Raw genomic sequence first — 20,632 nt, 5'->3', positions numbered from 1 at the left:
CAAACATAGCTTAGTTTCTAAACTTGATAAATTATGATGGTACAGTGCTAAAATGAAGGGTTCAATTTCCCTCAGTGGGCTCAATAAATAGCCTGATGTGGCTCTTTGCTGTAAGAAAAACATACAAATTATGATGATGTTGATGGCATAGATAGAGTAATTTATGATTTTTTTTAGTTATTCAAATATACATATAAAACCTAAAAATATTATTTTTATTATCACATCCTCTACATGTGGAATTTAAGTTTTGGCAAGCTACAAAAAGCAGCAATCAAATACAAAGGTAGTAACTAGAAGAGATAATTGTTTGCTTTATATCTTTATTTATTATTCTCTGTTTTAAGAAAAAATAAGTTTATAAATTGTTTTGTAAATATTAATAATCTATATGCATATACAGTGTATAATTGAAATGTGACTGTATTTTACAAAATACTAGTCCACTAAAACACAGCCAAGACAGGTCACCTTATGAAGACTAAAAATCAGTTTTATGTTATTGGATATGGTAACATAATTGCACATGATCTATGTCATTGTAACTTCTATATTATTTGCCAGGCATAGGTGTGAGGACAGTATGCTAAAATAATCTATTTAATGAATGATGTAATAAGATAAGCTGTTTAGTCTAAACATTCATGTTTTTGTGTTATAATCTGGAGTCATTTATTTCCTAATTTTATATGTTGGTTACAAGATCAGTCAAATTAACTGAACATATATAGAGATTTCAATGAAAAGAACATAAAGCATAGTCTTAAGAAACTTTTGATTAAACTGTCTGGGCCTTATAAGGACTTCACATGTGAAATTTGAAAATTATCTGATGCACGAAAGTATTTTAATTTTAAAATAATTTCTTTGCACTTTGGATAGGCAACATGCGAAAATAAAGTATGAGAAAAATGTTGCTTAACAAACCTTAAGGCTTAATAGAAAAAATCTGATTTTTCATATGAAAGCATTGCATTGTTTACTGAAGCTGCCAAATTTTGTGAAAACATATGCTTGCTGATTCAGAAGTGACACAATGAAAACTATAACAAGCACAAAGTGGTTACAAGGTGGGTCCCATGGACTGAGCCTATGCTGAAAAAGTTAACTGGGATATTGGATGTTTTGAATTTTTTTTACAAGTTTTATTACTCCTAGCATGTATAGCAATGCTTTGATCAAGCATAAGTGTCAATATCACAACTTATTGGAGCAAAATTAGGTTCGAGGCAAGAATGCTTTTTTCACTGTTATACTTTTCCTTTATAAATTGAAAACAAAAGGTTATAAACGTATATAGTATTTTTTATTTTACTTTTCCAAAAATACACACGTTTTTAAACATTAATGAAATAAGTGATCATTCTTTATTTTTTGCAGGTGTTTGAGCACTAGTGAAAGTAAAATTTGTGCAAGACTAACGTCATTTGTGTCTCCATTATACACTTCTGAAAAAGTTATACAAATAAAATATGATTATTGTTAAGAAACTTTTAGAAATCAAACCAAATGTTTTGAAAGTTTGTAATACCCCTTTTTTTCTGTGTTTACTTTAGGGTTCTGGGTGACACTTGACTTCTATTTTACCTGTTCTCTAATTTATTTATGACCCCAATAAGTAAAAAATCTAACAAAAATTACTCATTATAATTATTACTCTGTCAATTAATAATTTTTATATCCTTTAATCGTATTTGGTTATGGAGCTATAAACAACAAAAATCAGATCTTTCTTGACATGCCCACCTGTCACATCCTTTCTTTTACAAATTGCTCATAATTCTCTAAGATTTAATACTATAAGATTTATAACTAATAAAAAGTCAAAATCTTAATCTATCAAATGTCATATATTACTTTGTTTCGTATACAGAGAATTGTCTATTTTTCTTCCTGTTCAAATTTTATTCCAAGGGGAAATACATCAGCAAACTTAGTTGAATTGTTAATGGCTGTCATCACATAGTTGGAAAGCCAGAAAAATTGATTTTTATAGGATATCAAAAAACATAGTAATAACATTAGTATAAAAGAAATAGAGTTAAGCTTTATTGATAGTAGACAACAAAAGAAGTCCCAGGTAAGTACTTTATTTCTTTTTTTTTTTTCATGTGTATTCTTTATTCATTATTATAGAAGTAACTAAAATGTAAAAATTGGAATTTTGTTAGGTAAGATAAGGTTAGATCATACAAAGTAAAGAAATATAATAATAGCAAACAATTTTCATGGGATATGCTCATAAGTAGTCTGTGCATTACTGTTATTTGGTAGGATAAAGTGAGCTACACATTTTCCAAGTTATTTACACCTTGTGTAACAGGAATATTAGTTTGACATGGGTAAATGGGTAATGAAACAATAACATTTAAGTAGAAATAGTTGTATACTGTTATAGGTTTAAAACTACTCAGCAATAATCAAATGTGGTTTCATGCTGTAATTTGAAGTCATTGTAGAAAGAAAAAAAAAAGTGAGATTTAGATTTTTTTATGCTTTTTATGATGGTTAAAAAGTCAGTCAAATTCACCAACCTCTCTGGACCGAAAATACAGAAAATAACAGGTAAAAGGTTTTACTTCAAAAATAAATTTGCATTTTATTTAAAAGATTATAGAGATTAAGGAAATGAAATTTGAGAATTTTCAGGTGAAAAATGTTTTTAATCTTAACATGAAAATTACTCTTTACTTAGACAATCAACACTTTGACTCCACATATTCGTAGATAAATTTTTAGTAAAAATACTTCATTAAAAATTGATTTTTTTCTTCAAAAAAAGTCTTAATTCTTATATAAATTGTGTTTGAAAATACAAAAAATATATTAGAATCCATAACATGGAAACTATAAAGATCAGTTTGAGATCAGGAACTTGGCTGATTCTGCTGAACATGTAGCAAGAGTGTTAATTTATAGTTCAGTTAAAAATAGTAAATTGAGCAACATGCAGTTCATTCTCGACAAATGCTCTTGTACATTATGATACTTCTTTGTTTTATGAAATACATTTATAAATATTTCATTTGTTGTTTTATATATCTTATCAGTTAATACAAAACTTTCCAGGTGTATGTTCAGTTTTGTCAGATCCTAAACTCGTATATTTTAGTTAGAATAGTTTTAAATCTTTTGTTTAACAGAAAATATATGATTAGCTTTGTTACTCTATTTTAGCAAATATTCATATTTGAGGCCTGTAGTTAAACCCTTAGAGATTTCATAACAGTTTTTTATTCTATTCACTATCAAAGCTTACAGAAAATAATACTTGTAAAACATCTTAAACACAATAGATTTATTTTTAGGCTGTATATGTTTCAAGTTTAATTTCAGAAGTAAAATATATTTAATTTAACATACCAGCTATTTCCCTAGACAAGCCAGAACTATTTGAGCAAACATTCATTCCTTTCATCTCTATTCCATTGGCTACCCCAAAGTAGCTTGACAGTAAGACTGGGGATTCTAACACAAAAAATTGAGTTTTGATACTTGAATGGTATAAATGAGAAGTCACAGCAAAGAAATTTGAGATCATATGTATGTTTTAAGCTGTTTATAATTTGACTTAAAAATTTCAATGTATTTAGGTCCCCCCAAAAATCTGTTTACTTATGAGTAATACCTTTCTCATAAGTAGCTACATGTAGTAAATGTTAAGTTTCAAATTAAGGTTAAATTTAGTAGGTGATTTATCTTCATCACTATATGGACATCCTCTTGTATTTCTCACAAAAGCACATTTTAACATGCAAGTTTTGATACTTGCAGTGAGCACAGCACAGATAGCTCATATATAACTTTGCCCTTAATAACAAACAATCCATTGGTGAATATTTTAGAAAAGATAACAATTATAAACATCATGTAAATCACCAAGCTAAGGTAACTAAGACACTTAACATCTCAAGTTGTGCTTTTCTTTTACATCTGTCAAATTAATACTTCTCATTATAATAACATATATGTGAATCATTCATACATGTACTGATCATTACCATCTGAGGATTTACAAAAATGTAGACCAGTATAGTGAAAAACATTTTGTGCTATCTATCCTCTTTATGTAATATTAAGATAATTTAAGTTTTATATTAAACTGCTCTTTTAATTTGTTAATTTGGTCCTAAATGCACATCAGAAATAATTTTTATCATTTGAACATTCAAGTAACATGTTTTTATAATTTGATGGCATGTGTGTGGTGTCAGAATATCATTTAAAAGTGTTTGCTATTTGATAAAATAAATTATTGTATAACGAGGAGTTTCAAAAGAAAAAGATTAAAAAAATGTTGAAGATAAATTTGTTCAAAGGAGTAATTTAATATCTGAATTTCAATAATAAATAGTGGTATACTTGGTATATGTAAAATATAAAAACTATATTTGTAGTTTTTAGTTTACAAAAATTTCCTCCTTTTTCACTTTATACATTTGAAGCTCTTCTGCATTTGGGTTAATCAGGTGTGTTTATAATCATTTTCAATATATATGTATTCAGTTTATATTTTCTGATTTTTGAACTGATACTTCTAGGGTTCTCCAAGGGTTATAAGGAATCTTTCACTAGCGGTGAACAAGAACCGTGGTTATTTCGTGGTGGTCTCACAGCAGAACTACAAGTATGTATCAGAAGGACTAGATTGGTCCAGCACTGTTGCAGATGTTTTAGGTGCTTTTCTGGTACATGGCATTAAAGCAACTTTGTGCTAAGTTTAACATTTTCTCAGTTTTGATAGACTTGCAATATCCTTACTTCTTGTTGTTTTTTAGAATTCATTTGATAAGTGATTTAATATTAAGTGCATCACATTTTCACTGATACTACAAGAATGCACAATTTACAACTTGGCATTAAATTGCATGAATATTGATCCTGTTGGGAAAATCACATGATGACAAAATAGTTATGATACTCAAAGCATTTAAAACCTTTTAATTCACTGTTGTCAATAGTAGTAGTATGTGGGATTGTATTATTATTGTGCTATTACTCGTGGGACTTTTGAATTTATTAAGAATGAATCACAAAATTTCTAATGATAGAAGCAGCATAAAATCACAAATATAAAAATTACAGAAAAACCCATAACAGAAACTTTACTGGTATTTGTTTTATTGTAATTATTATAAATGATTCATGAACAAGGAAACTGAAAGAGAAAGAAAACATCAGAGATGTCAAGAAATGAAATATAAACTCAGTTGTTAAGAAAGGGATACCAACACTGTATGTCATGAAATAAACTGAATCATAGTCAACCTATATGAAAAGTCAATGTATAAAATAATCTGAAATAAAACTATTAATAAAGTTTAAAACAAATGCACAGTATATAGTGACTCTGACAATCTTTGTAATTTTTTATAAGTTTAGAAAGAACAATCTTTACACTTCAGATATATATATATATATATATATATAAATTTTAACCAACATTTCACCTTTGACTTTTTTAGGGTTAATATGCACAACTGTTTGTGAATTTTAACTTATTTTAAAGGAATATCAATGTTAGAAGGTGTGTGTGTATATTTCCAGTTCTATGGTTTTTACGTGAATTTGTAAATAATTTGCCTTTCACTTTTTGGTTGTATATATAAAATGTTTATAAAACTATCATTCACTCAAGATATATACATTTTTTTCTTTAACCAGTGTTTCTTTATGACTTCCTTAGAGTTAATATGCACAACTGTTTGTGAATGTTTGTTTATTCCAAAGAAACATTGTGTTAGAAGGTGTGTGTATATTTACAATGGTATGGCTTTTATGTGAATATCTAAATACATCTTTTTCTTTCTGCTTAACTGTTTGACTTCCATTTCCTTGTAGCGTTTATTGCCTCTTGAAAGTGTAAGCGATCTGTTCCTTTACAAAGCACCTGATACGCCAAGTGATAAAGTGTACACTATTCGTCCCTACCTATCAAGTGATGAAGTATGTACCAAAATATTAGTACAACTAAAGATCTGTTTTTAAAGTCATATGGATAGATTTAAGTCACTGCTTTTAATATAGATATTCAGAGTTTACATGAAGTTGTGGCTATATTTTTGTTTGTTTTTTAGTGATATACTCTTTTATTTCTACAACTAGCTTATACACATCAATTACTTTTAATTAATTAATGGTTTTGACTTTTTTAAAAACACAAGATTTTTGGTATCCAGGTCCTTTATTGAAATGGATAACTTAACACTTCTACGAAAAGTGGGGCCTAATAGGCCCCAGAGCAAATTGAAAGGTTATTAATATTAGGCTAATGATTTTGTATTTAAATGAAATTGCCATTTAAATCCATTAATGAATGGATTAACAAGATTCCCACTGTCCCTATCTACTATCTAGCGAAACCACAGCCAGGGGAACGGGCTTGGAGAAATCAGGACTAGAAACGTCTTTTCGTAGGAGTGTTAAAGTTAACACACACTTTTATTTATAGATCTATAGTGTTAAAAAGATTATCATTACAATTTCTCAATAATTTCAATTATAAGGCTTTGAAAAAATTATATGTAGCTTATTTTTATGTAATATTTTGTATTTGTATTTTGGACATCAGAGAAAAATTCAGTATATCATAATGGCTTTAGTTATCATTACTCTAAGGTAACTTTGGGGAAAAGTAAAAAGAATATTGGCCAGATATTTAAATGTGAAAGTCACATAATAACCAGTTTTAGCATGATTAATTGTTTTGGGAAAGTTTTGTACATATTTTAGAATTTTAAAGCTTTGTGTAAAAGGTAAAGACTGTGTTGAATAAATACCTAAAATAATTATAATTAATACAAGACAAACTCCTATCTGCACTATATAATAATAAAGGAATGAAATATGTTTCTCTGAATTATTTACAGTGTTGTATAATAATGTCTTACTCAGGCTGCTATATTTGAAGTATGTCGTAAAACTTGTGATGATGGCCTTGATGGAAGCGATGTGTTTCCTGATTACCCAGATCTCATTGGAGACAAGTAAGTGCTCATAATGCAGGCTTAATACATTTAGAATATTTAGATTTTTACATTCTACACATTAAGCATAAGTACAAAATTTTGTGAGTATCATTATATTTCATTCCTTGCAAATGCTAGAGATTTAAGGCTTCAAGCTATAATATTTTTGAGAAAAAAATAAAAGATGAAAATTAGTTACTTGAAATGCTTATCTTTAGGTGAACATAGGTTACTGTATTTTACTAACTTGCCCAGACCATTATTTACAAATCCATAATGTCTTAGAATGTCCATTTAGCTATTGTTCCATCCATGAGAGTGATTGGTTATTCAGCCTAAACTGTATAATTGTTTCACTAAATCTCGTCTCATTTATTACTTTTGAAGTTTCAGGCTGTTCTTGTCGGTCAAGTAATCATACTCAGTATTAGAGGAGAATCATTAACTGTAAACATGTATAAAACCTTGTACTAAATGTTCATTTCTGATGTAGGCTGAATGACCAATCATTTCTCTTCCATAACATGACAAATTATCAGGTGTATGGCTTGCATAAAAAATTAACTGTGTGTAGAGATAATGATTACATCTTGTCATAATTTAAACGTTATAAATTCTAATTACTCTGTAATTATTGTTGTATTTTTCAATATTGTATAACAAGAAACTTGTGTTTTCTATGCAAGGTTGAATTACAATTTTTTATTGGATGTATAAAATTACCTTTTGTATCTGTCTAAAAATTTGCCAATTATAAACACAAACTAGAGTATCTGTAAGGTATAAGTATAACAAATATATTATGAGAAAATATTTGATGTTTTTTTATTTGTGATATAAATTGTTGTTCTATTTGTGATATAAATTGTTGTTCTATTTGTTTGCCTGTAAAGGTTTTACTGGGAATGTTTATGGATATTTTTTAGATACTTTAGAAACAAGTTTTAGTTCATCATAGTTTGAGTTTCAGCAGTGTTTGGCTGTAAAAAAAATATCAAAGTAATGTGATAATCATGTTTAATACTATAATATAAAAATATTCTTGAAAATTATTTAAAAGTGTAAACCCAACCAAATTATTACATGAAAACTTTCAGTAAGCATTATCTTTTCTCTGAAGGAATTTCTGTTAACTCTTTCAGTATAAACTCAGTCCCTGGGACTGACCTAATAACTATTTTGTGCTTATTAAAGTTTCAGTACTATAACTTTTTTGATTAGTAAGTGTATGTTCACAAATTTTGGCATATTATCAGTAAACATTACAATGCTTTCATACACAAAATATCAGATTTTTTTATTAAGTCTAGGTTTTAAGCAGTGTCTTTTTTTCTGCCTTTTATTTTCTTGTTTACGTGTTGTCTATCTAGTATGCAAAGTAATTTTCATTTTAAGATTACAAATACTTTTATGCATCAGAAAATGTTTTAATTTGACATGTGAAATCTTTATAATATTCAAATACTAAGTGTTTCTTAAGAAAAAACTTATTTTATCTACCATTTTCACTAATTAATTTCTGTACAGATTTGGCTAATTTGATAAATCTCATAACTACCACAAAAGATTAGGGTGTGTGTGTATTATGCCTTTTTTGTTCTAGAATGACTACAAATTATAACACAAAAACACAAATGTTTAGACTAAGTAGCTTAAATTTATAGCATTACAATTTTATATACAGGGTGAGCCAAAAGTAGGTGGACAGTAAAAAAACATTTATTTAGAGATCACGTATACGTACAACTATATGTAATAAGACAGTTATATTAATGAAAATAAAATGTTATTTATTAACGCAAATGCTCAAATTGTTTTCCTTGATTTACACAGCTTTGAAGTCTACCTCTTACGCTTCGACAACCATTTTTGCACAAGTCACTCTGGGCATTAATTTCTTGAAATGCATCTCTTATGTAATTTTTTAAATCACCGACACTTCTTGGTTTTTGACTATAAACTTTTTCCTTGAGTACTCCCCAAAAGAAAAAATCCATAGGGGTCAAGTCCGGTGAACGTGCTGGCCAATCGATTGGACCTCTTCGACCAATCCATTTCAATGGAAATGTTTCATCAAGATACTCACGAACTCCTTTGGAATAATGTGGAGGGGCCCCATCTTGTTGAAAATAAAAGTCATGTAAATTAGGTTGTTGCTGTAACTGGGGAACAACTTGATTCCTTAGAATTTCGAGATACTTATCTCCTGTAATTGTTCCGTCCAAAAAAAAATGGTCCATAAACACCAGAACTTGAAATACCACCCCTAACATTGACACCAGGCTGATTTAGCTGTTGTTCTAATGTTAAATGCATGTTCTCACTATACCAGTAAACACAATTATGTCTATTGACATGACTGGATAATTTAAAAGCTTCATCACTCCACACAATGTTATCTAAAATTCCTGGGTTTTCTTCAATCTTGTTCAGCATAATTTCACTAAATTGCAGTCGCCTGTCTGGATCATCTTCCAAGAAGCCATGAATTAGTTGTGGTCAATAGGGTTTCAACCCAATTTGCGTTATAATTCGCCTAATAGAGGTTTGTGGTATGTTCAGTTCCATAGAAGCTCTTCTGGTGGATTTGTTTGGACTTTGAACAAATGCATCGGCAACACGTTGCTTATTATTCTCTGTACAGACTTTTTTGGGTCGACCAGTTTTAGCAGCATTAAGGATTGAGCCAGTGGCGTCGAATTTGTCACGGATACGGTAAATGGTTTGTCTTTTTGGAGCTGGAGTATCAAATGTTTCAACCCACTTTCTCCTTACGGTTTCAGTATTTTGAGATTTCCAATACTCTTTTAACACCCATATTCTTTTATCTGTATTTAAAGTATTTGACATTATGGGTTCTATTAACAATCTAAAAAAAAAGAAAACAGATTAAATTAAAACAAATGTAATTATAAAATTGTAATTATATAACACAAATAATATAGTTGCAACATAGTTATAATATACAATTGCATTAATATAACTGATACATAAACCTATTCCAAATGCTGTCCACCTACTTTTGGCTCACCCTGTATATATATTTATAATTGTACATCTTTTGGCCATGCATGACTAACAGTAGAGAAGTTACAATGGCATAGCACAGTGCACTCGTGTTACGATATCCATTAATATAAAACTGACCTTTAGTATTTACAAAATGACCTGTGTTAGTAGACTAGTATTTTGTAAAATAGTCACATTTTAGTCATTATACATCTGTATATGCATTATTACTATTAAAAATAACTTATTTTTATTAAAACATAGAACAGAAATTACAAAAGTAAAGCACACAGTTATTTTATCTAGATAGAATCTTTCTCCTCATTTGCTGCTATTAATAGGTTGCCAAACCTTATAAAATTTTGCATGTGACAGATGTAAAACGTTATTTATTTTTTTTATGTTTTTATATATACATTTCAAATAACCAAAAAAAAATATTATAAATTGCTATATTAGTACCATAGAATTCCACTACAACTTGTTAAGGTCAGTAAGTAAATTGTATCTGGGTTTAAAGTGCGAGATTTTGAGCAGACTAAAGACTCACCTGCCCAGCATAAAGATTTGTATTAGAAGAACGATATGATATTGTTATACTCAAAAATAGCTGAAAAAGTAACTAGAAAGACATTCTGAGCTTTCAGTTGGTTATTCACCTGTCATATTCAGAATTAAGTGTATATAATTAGCATTTCAAAAATGGGAAGAGGTGGACAAGGCCACTGTTTGATTCAGTACATGGGCAATATTTTAGCAAATAAAAGAGATAGGAGGTTCTTATTTTATATTCTAGCTTATTAATATTGTTATTTTGAGCTCTTAATTCGTACAAAATTATAGACTGTATTTTGACATCACAAACATTTCATGTGATCCAGTGCTGCGTTCATCATTCTATATGACACACAGAAGTCAATGTTTAGGTGCAGTTTATAATATTTACTTTTAAATTAAAAGATCAAATGATGTATGATTGTAAAATCTGAATGACAATCTACAGTTTGATACCAAACTTATTGATATAAATTCATAAAGTATAGTTCAGTAACATTTTAAATGTGAATCAAACACAATAACATGGCTTTTACCCATGTGGAAAAGAATAAGGAAGGTTTATATAAGCATAATTTCAAAGGTACCTCTAAGCCTGCAAAAACGAGCTTTATAAATCATAGTCAACTTTACATACATCAGTAATAAGTAAAGTTGAATCATTTATCTGTAAAATTAGCTCAATACTTAAATTTATGTGGGATAAATTTACATGTTTGTCATTGATATTTTGTATATTTTTAACATTTTGTGGATGAAAAACAATCATGTAAAAACAAGTGGAAGAAATACATTACCTCCATTCACTAAAATAGTTATTCTTGTTTAGTGCTGCCCTCTATATGTAATACGTTTTTTGTGCATGCTACAAGCATTGAAGCTTCCACTCATCTGGAATTGACTGATTTTCAATGCATATCACAGGAGAGAACCTTTTACCAATAAGAGTGCAACATACTGTCTTGGTGCATACAACTCCAATTCTACCAAACTGTCACTTCTAGTTTAGCTGTACTCGTAACATTTTGTTTATGTTCTCTTCCTGTGTTTGCTACTCTTTATTATAAATGTTGGTACTCTATAAGTAAAATTGGCATTTAACTGTTCAGAACAAAATTTTATACATCATTTAGTAAATGAAAACATTTGCTTTCTGTTGGTTGTAGGCATTATATAATTAAGAATGAGAGAATTATTAACAAGTTATGAAAAAGCGGATATGACAGGTAGGTGTGGCAGGAGGGGTCTGATTTTCTATTCAATAGCTCTGTAACCAAACAAAATTTAAGACTAAAAAATACAGTTTGGATGAGCAATGATGATCTTATATACAGTAATTTATGTTCTTTTTCGTACTTTTTTGAGGTATGGTGAATAAAATAGGAAAGATAACATTTTAAGAGAAAATATGTCATGTCACACTGTGGGAAATTCAGGAGTTTTTAAATATTGCCTTGTAGAATTACGATTTAAAACTTGTACTATTAAAGTATGGATGGTTAGTTAAAATTTTATGCTATTCTAATGGTTATAGCACAGAAATTAGTTTGATAAATTTTGAATGTAAGACACTAAACTTTTGTGTCATGCACATTAAAGGGTGCCCATGACAATTGGCAATCAGGTTAAACAACCTTCCACTGGGACAATTCATTTGGTTTTCCTCTTAATGTTAATTCTTCTTAGTCTGTATGCATTAATCATTGATAATATTCCCTACACTGTATGGTTTACCACTTTCTTCTCATCTTCTGGATTATTTGTATTCACTGATGCTCATTTCAAGAGGTGGAAGATGTGGGTCAATCAATATGATTCTTCAGAACAATGGTCTGCAGGTAAAATAACACTTTCAGATTCTTAGCACTTTCACTAGTCTAATGTGCTTTCATTCACTTTTTTCCTCTTGTCCTGGCCCAGCAATTAAGGCACTCGACTCAATCTGAGGGTCACAAGTTCGAATCCCCATCACACCAGACATGCTTGCCCTTTCAGCCATTGAGGCATTATAATGTGATGGTCAATCCCACTATTCATTGGTAAAAGAGTTGCCCAAGAGTTGGTGGTGGGTGGTGAGACTAGCTGCCTTCCCTCTAGTCTTACACTGCTAAATTAGGGAAAGCTAGCACAGATAGCCCTCAAGTAGCTTTGTGCAAAATTAAAAAACAAACAATCCTCTTATCCAGATTTGACTAATTTTTTTCTTTTGACTCTTTGACAGTAATGGCTTCTATCACTTGCCAAGGGAACAATAATTTTTGTTACCTTTTTAGTAGATGGTATATCTCCCCTTTTTTTGAATTGACGTACTTAATATACGTCTTCTTGACGTATGTTCCATGTGCTCTTGTATTCATTGCTGATTTACTTTCCAGTACCATCATAATTTCTACAAAAGAGTGATGTCTCAATCCTTCAAAATTTTTGGTGGTTTTGCTTCTTATGGAGTACTTCTCCACATGAAGTTTTTCAACCTTTTACTGGTTCCAAGTTAACTCCTTTGTTTTTTATCTTTAGTGCATCATCCACATTACCTAGTTGTTTATATGGTTACATGGGATTAGGTCCACTTTATAACTTTAGTTTTTCTTTCTCTCACTCTACTTGTTTGTCTGTAATTTTTTTTCCCTTTTCCCTGACCCATAGGATTTGGACTGTTAATCAGTCTTTGGCCTTTTATTACTTGTATCCTTCTTTCTGTCATCAGTTTCTAGTCTCTTCACTCCATTCATGCACCTTCCATTTTCCCTGTTGTCCATTGGAGGTACTTCATCTGTTAACCACTTGGATGACATGTCTTACATTCATCTCCCATTCTCTACTTTTGGTAGCTTTTTTTACCTTGTCAGGGTATCGTTATGCACTTGTTCCTTTTCTTTATTCTTTTTGTGAGACTTTGAATGAGTAAGTTACCTTTTAATAAATACACTTCTTATTTTTTTTTGGTTAAGTCCTTTTCTTTATGGATCCTGCTTATCATGTGTCCTGTTCATGGGTCAGAGTGTACAAGATTCCCTCTTGTCTCATGAACTTGAGGAGAAGATGGTATGATCCTGTTTTGTACTCCCTCCCCACACAGGTGCCATTTCCAGCTGGCTGGTTTTTGGATTGTAGTCAACTTACTGATGGTATGATCCTCATCCTGCATGGATGTTGGTTCCTGGCAACTTGGCTTTTGTATATATTTAACTTGCTATGTATTGTCTGCACATTCTTTTACTCTCACACATATTTCTGTATTGTGAGATTGAGATTCACATATTGTGTAGTTTAGATTCTTCTCGAACTATAGTTCTCTCCCTTTTAGATGTGTTATTCCCTATTTCTAACTATATCTGCAACAACGTTTCCACACTGGGTGATAAAGTACTGTATTGGAAGCTATAATTTTCCTGTACTAAAAATGTATTTCCAATAGATACTTAACTCTCTCTCACTTCCCATCATTCCTTGAAGTGGCAGTTCAGTAGAATTAAATAAAGGGAGTTGCCTGGTGGAGAATTGTCATATGATGATTTACATGCAAGACATTGAAATAAGTCAGTCCCACATGTGAAAGATTCAAGGCTTAAGGCATGTGCAAAATATTTTTGTGTATAGAGGTCAACACTGTACAGTAATATCTATTTCTATAAGAAGAGATAAGTACTGATCAGAAATACGTTTTCAAAATAGGAAAATTATAACTTCTATGGTACTTAAAATAATTCAAACTTTGTACTTGAGTTGAAAGTATCAACAGTAGTAGGAATTTTTTACATAAAACACAAACTTAAAAACTTTTGGGGAATTGTTTTTTGTTTCTCTTAGGTTGGTGGGTCCTTTCCTTTCAATCTCACCAGAATACTGTTTTATTGTGGAGGATGAGAATGGAATATGTGGCTATGCCTTAGCTTCCCTTGATGCTCAACAGTTTCATAAGAAAACTGAAACATTTTGGATCCCGAAACTTTGTGCCAAGTATCCTGCTTCAGAAAAGAAGAATGGAGATATGCTTACTCCTGCAGAGGTAAAACCCAGTGAAATCATAAATCACATTACAGTTGTTACTAAACTAAACTATTGAAATATTATAAAACATCTATTAATATTTGACATCTTTTGGTTATTCTTATAACTGTTAGTACCCTCTACTTTGTAGGAGTAAAGCTCTTGCACTTATTTGTAAACAGTTATTTGTAGTATTACAATACAAGATCTTTCTTCATATATTTTAGTTAATTAATGAAGATCTTTAGACTTCACCATTTAATCTCTATGGATGATAATCTGCCAATTTGAAGATTTCTTATTTTTATTGTCATCCATGGTTGTTCATGAGAAAAGGGGACACAGATAATATTTTATTGCCATTCAAATAGCACCCTCAAAAATAAAATACCCTCAGAGTTGAGCTACTGTAAACAAGGGCTAACATACTTCAGTTCAGCACAACAAAATCATATGTACATTCTAATGTCTACTGCATTTTTGACAAATCAAAGTATAGTTAACATATTTTGCCAGTCTTCCAAAGTGGTTAAGTTTACAACATGGCTGTTTTTGTGAAAGTAATTCATTGAAAATTTTCAAAGTGCAAAGAAATTCAGAAAAGTACCAGATGCAAATTCCTTGTCCTTAACTTTAATTTAATATGAAACAATATTTCTGTTAGATGTAAAGCTATTCTCATCATGTGCTTCAATTGTGAACAATTATTTGAACAACTACTTGTTCTGAAATTACATTTCATTTATGGATACTCAAGTTTTGAATTAAAGAAATTATAACTCTGTTATACAAAACTTAATTATGAACTTTTGAAACAGCTGGCAGTTTTTTAAAAAGATAGTGAGTTTTTTTACATGGCAGTCAGGATAGCCTTGTCCTGCCTAGTTTTTCCCTTGTCAATCAATGAAGTGAAAATTAAATCTTGTATTATTTAATAGAGTGGTACCTCAGGTAAAGTTTCAGAAGAAATGTTATAACTGTAAAGCATTCTTAATCTCAGTTTCACTTCTTCAAAAATGTAATTTCAAGTGCCAACAATTATTTCAAGCACTATTATATAAAGCCAACATTCTGAATTCCTATATTATATACAGACATCATATTTTTGCAAAATTCTGTATTTCATAAGCAGACTTTCCACTTAAAATGTGAATCTGCACAATACCTGTGTACATAAAAATGCAGATTAACATCTCATAAAGCAGCTCTGACATTTCAAGAAGCATGATGAGAAATGTTTTCAGTTCTTCTTGTGATAATTTGGATTATGTTGAATCATGATGCACAAAACTAAATGCTAGCAACTATACTCAATGCGTACAAAAAACAAAAATGCCATCATGCACAGAAGTATATACAAGTTTTGGCTAATACTACATAGCATGCCTGACCTTTATAGTGCACAGTACAAATACACTTATACTGTATGCTTTATTAGCTACATATTTCAATTTTCCATAGCTAGCTTCTTTAATGCATTTTGTTTATTTTATTATAGTTTAACTTGTATAAGTGTATCAGTCATTAAATGCAGAAGATGAGAAAAAAAAACAAAGTTGGTATTTTTGCTGTGTAGTTGGAATGCATTTTTAAAAACTCCTACATGAGGTCTGATGTATAAACAACATTTATGGCCATTGAAAGTAATTTTGCTGATGTTAACAACAGTGGTTGAGTATACCAGTGGCTAAGTTTCCCAATAATTATGTGCAGTTGAACATTGGTGTTTAGGTATACTAATGATTCGCTTTAGCTATACAACATTGTTTGGGTATATCAGTGATTTTTTTCAGCTATATCTCATTGATTGTATATTAAATAATTATTTACAATACTTTATCTATTATGTGTATGTTTAATTTTTATTTTATTTGTGACAGGAATAGAAGTTTCACCCTGATTGTCATCATCTTTACCTTACCTATGAACAGTTGTTAAAAGTATTTGCTGTTTAAGAAATACCCACTTATGAATAATATAAAATTTTTAAACAATTTTTTGTGGGATAATAGATTTATATCTGTATAACATATAAAGCATTTTTTAATACTCTTTCACTTTTTTGGTAATTATGAGATACCTTACTGTCTGTAAACAATGGTAGGAGATAATTAGCAGCTTTCACAACTTCAAGTTGAGCACTCCTGAAGATGTCTATAAGAACCATCCTTCTACTCTGAAAGTCACACTTATGCCGTCAGTGCTGGACACAAGCATTCCAAAACGTCTTCTTGCATGTATTTTTTCAGCATTAAAAGCCAATGGTATGTAGAGATTTTACTAATCTTGTCTTTATAAAAAATATGGACATGTATAAATATGCTTTGTGTGTAAGTATTGTATATTATTTCTGTCCAAATTCTTCTTTTCAGTTCTAGAAACATTTTCTTGCTATCTCTAAAATTCTGCCATGGAATAAAAAAAATAATACATATGAAGTTGAGACTTTGATAGCAGTTCTGGTTTTAAACTGGAAACATTTTGTAATGGTTTTTTAATGTTATAGTTTGCTTTTAATTATAGTATTGAATTTTAGTTTATTTTATGGTAATCTGAAATGTTACTTTCCTTGCTTATGGAATAGTTGCTTTGAATATTAAACTGCTTTTATACAATAAACTTGAACATTAGAATTTATTGACTCATGGGGTAATAGTATTATTGAATGTTAAACTTTGTTGTTGATATTATCTTTTTCTTAGTGTGTTACTGTATAATGTTTCATTTTTTAAAACTATTCCTGCTCAGTGTCAGGCTTCAGTGTACTACTATTTTTCTTCTCAAGTAGTGGAGTTTGCTTTTAGTTAAGGACAGTTTTTGTATAGCTATCACGATGAATGCAGTGGATTAACACAAAATACTTTCAACCTTTTCTCACATTAAAACATGTACATTTTGGACCACCCTGCTATTACCTGTATGGTGCTGTGTGTGCATGGGCACGTGTGTGTGTGTGTGTGTGAGAGAGAGAGATTATATGGAACAACTTTAACCTTGTAATGACTTTTCACTTTCATATATTTATAGCTTCTAATAAATGAACTGCATAGGTTTGGAAAGTGAAACACCAAATTAGAAGTTTTTCTTGATGATGAGAAACCCACGTGAAAGAAAACTGTATTTCAGAACACCTGGTATGGGTATAAACACTTTTATTGATAAGCAGAGAACAATGTTTCAACCTTCCAAGGTTGTCTTCAATACAACAACTGCTGCGACTTCTATATTGGAGAAACAAGCAGAAAAATGGAAACTTGATTCAAAGAAAAAAAACAACACCTTCACATGTTTTTGAACACTGCAAATCAAGTAAACACAACCATAGAAAACACTTAGATACTAAGTAGGGAAACAAACAAACAAATGCAATATCAAAGAAGCCCTACTTATACAACAACTTAAACCAATATAAAGGGATACCTTTATACCTATACTAATTAATAACCTAACATCAAACCTCAACACCCCCTAAAGTCCTGTATCAGTTTATATTCTTGTTCCTAAGAAATGCCGAGCAACTGTCAGTTGGAAATTCTCTCTTTGTTAACCTGAAGATGACCTAGGAAGGTCAAAACATTGTTCTCTGCTTGTCACGATAAGTGTTAATACCCATACCAGCCATTCTGAGATACATTTTTAGAAGTTTATCAACAAATTAATTGGAATATAAAACATTAACATTACAAATATTTTACCTTTTTGACTGGACTTGCCTTAATTTACTTATGACAGTAACATACTACACACTAAAACTTTTTGTGATATTTTCACTAAATAGTAAAATATTTAATTGATAAAATGATAGACATAAAGGGCAGTTGAGGAGATCACCATACAACATAATACTAAACAAAATATACTATATTGATGTGTACAAAATATAATACACTATTTAAAAATACATAACAGATAAACATAATGGTATGTATGAGGAATACTCTTTTGTGTATATCATCAATCTGTTATAGATAAGTGTATTATTATGTACAAGATAGTATGAACTGTTACAGATTGTATCGTAGTGCTAACATATATGTGTAAAATATATCTTTTGATTAGAGCAAGCTACTTACTTAAAGCAAACCCTCAGAATCAACCTGGTTTGATTATAGCCAATTAAACATTCTTTCGTTACACGCTTGTTTATAAAGATAAAAGTACATTGTTTCATCATTTGAGTTATTTCACAGTTTACATTATTTTCTGCCATAATCCCAATAACATCTTGTGAGGTTTAGCCAGGTTGGAAAATTTATGTTAGTGCAAAATACATAACAATGCAGAACAATCTCTATAATAAAATTAGATAAGTACATTCCAGCCAAAACCTTTAATAAGAAATATCAGAGTGCACCTTAACATACTAAAGAAACATTATCTGCTAGTTTCAGTTACTTCTGAAGATATTTTTGTTGTACAATATAATATCAATAATAAATTGCTATAAAGTGAATCAGATGGTCAAAAAACTTTGTTGTCAGTGCATCACTTAATTTATGGAGTGTAGTATTTTTGTATTATGTAACATTTAACTAGATTTCTACTTATTTAACATGCATAAAGAAAAGAAATTTTGTATGAGTAATTACCAGATTAAGGTTTTCCTTATTACAAAAGCATTCTTCACTTTAAGAAAATTAAAAACTAATAAATGAAAAAAGAAAATACCCTGTTTATTATCGAATTTGTTAAACATCAAGAACTTTTTTACAGGTGAAAGAAGACTGATAATAAAATATTAATTCAAGAATGAAAGAATACAATAAGTTCAAACCCAGTTTCATTTATAGCCTCAAAAAGGAGTGTAATGTGTGTCCATTAGATTAGTCACATGACAGTGTTTGAATGTCCCAACATAATTATGAGCACAAATCTGGATACTTTAAAAGGGGCGTTAATGCAAAGTACTTGTATATTGTTTTGAATTCTGATTATTTGACCACAGTTCTGGAAAGAAAAAAGTATCTTTTTCCCAATACCACAAAGCTAATTTGTTCATCCTGCTGGGAAATATGACTTATCTGGGTTATAAATGTAACAGATTAGACTTGTAGTATACAGTAATAGGAATAAAAATCTTAATTGTTGTTTTGTTTTCAGGTTCTCATGGAGTATTCTGTGAAGTGACAGTTGGTGATAAAAATATTGTAGATTTTTATACCAAACTTGGGTTTACAGAAATTACCCTTCCAGAACACAGCTGTGAGGATAGTGTATTTCTTGGAAGGACATTTTAAAAACAAATAGTTGATGGTAATTTTTCATACATGTTATTTTTTGAATCAGTGGTAGAACATTTTTCTGCCAAGCATAAGTGTTGTATTGTAGGAAAACACAAGTAGACTAACTATGTTTGTAATTTTTTTTTCATCATTTTGTAACTTAAGTTTATAATGATTTGAATAAAAATTTTTGTAATGAAGAAGTTACTTGTAAGCATTGGGAAATGGTGATGAACAAGCCATAAATTAACTTGTGTGTTTGTTTGTGTATCTATAAAATTTATAGAAAAGTTAATTTCATATTATAAGAACATACCTAATAGAATTTTCTTACTTTTGACAACTTTTTCAAATTCCAAACAGTAAGATCGGAAACCTAACATACCACAAGTAAAAGACCTAAAAATAAAACTAGGATACAAACATAAATGAGTGGATGTTAAAATGTGCTTTTGTGAGAAATACAAGAGGATGTCCATATAGTGATGAAGATAAATCACCTACTAAATTTAACCTTAATTTGAAACTTAACATTTACTACATGTAGCTACTTATGAGAAAGGTATTACTCATAAGTAAACAGATTTTTGGGGGGACCTAAATACATTGAAATTTTTAAGTCAAATTATAAACAGCTTAAAAGATACATATGATCTCAAATTTCTTTGCTGTGACTTCTCATTTATACCATTCTGCTCATTAATGTTGATAAGAGTCAAAAAGGTTTATCTTTTGTTGATGAATTACATGTAAATAAAATATTAGTTATCCATAAAGCGACAGTACTGCCAAATATTATTTTAAAATACTTTTGTTTGTAAAGTTTGATTTTTTGTAAGTAACAACAGATGTCAGTCAATTAAACCAGTTCAAGACACTTTTTAACTT

At 29.9% G+C, this 20,632-nt stretch overlaps 1 protein-coding gene across 2 annotated transcripts in view; it reads left to right on the top strand.

Moving 5' to 3' along the window:
• The window catches only part of Oga (O-GlcNAcase), a 59,940-nt gene extending 39,993 nt beyond the window's left edge, over positions 1 to 19,947 (top strand). For both annotated transcript variants that reach the window (XM_076511614.1, XM_076511613.1), the window contains exons 10-15: positions 4,542 to 4,627; positions 5,842 to 5,946; positions 6,895 to 6,986; positions 14,343 to 14,541; positions 16,627 to 16,786; positions 19,623 to 19,947. In XM_076511614.1, coding sequence (XP_076367729.1) covers positions 4,542 to 4,627; positions 5,842 to 5,946; positions 6,895 to 6,986; positions 14,343 to 14,541; positions 16,627 to 16,786; positions 19,623 to 19,759 — 779 coding nt within the window. In that variant the 3' untranslated portion in view covers positions 19,760 to 19,947. The remainder of the gene's footprint in view (positions 1 to 4,541; positions 4,628 to 5,841; positions 5,947 to 6,894; positions 6,987 to 14,342; positions 14,542 to 16,626; positions 16,787 to 19,622) is intronic.
• The last annotated feature ends 685 nt before the right edge of the window (positions 19,948 to 20,632 follow it).

This window comes from Tachypleus tridentatus, chromosome 7, assembly GCF_004210375.1.
Source record: "Tachypleus tridentatus isolate NWPU-2018 chromosome 7, ASM421037v1, whole genome shotgun sequence".
NCBI lineage: Eukaryota > Metazoa > Arthropoda > Merostomata > Xiphosura > Limulidae > Tachypleus > Tachypleus tridentatus.
This window is presented reverse-complemented; position numbering and strand designations above follow the sequence as displayed.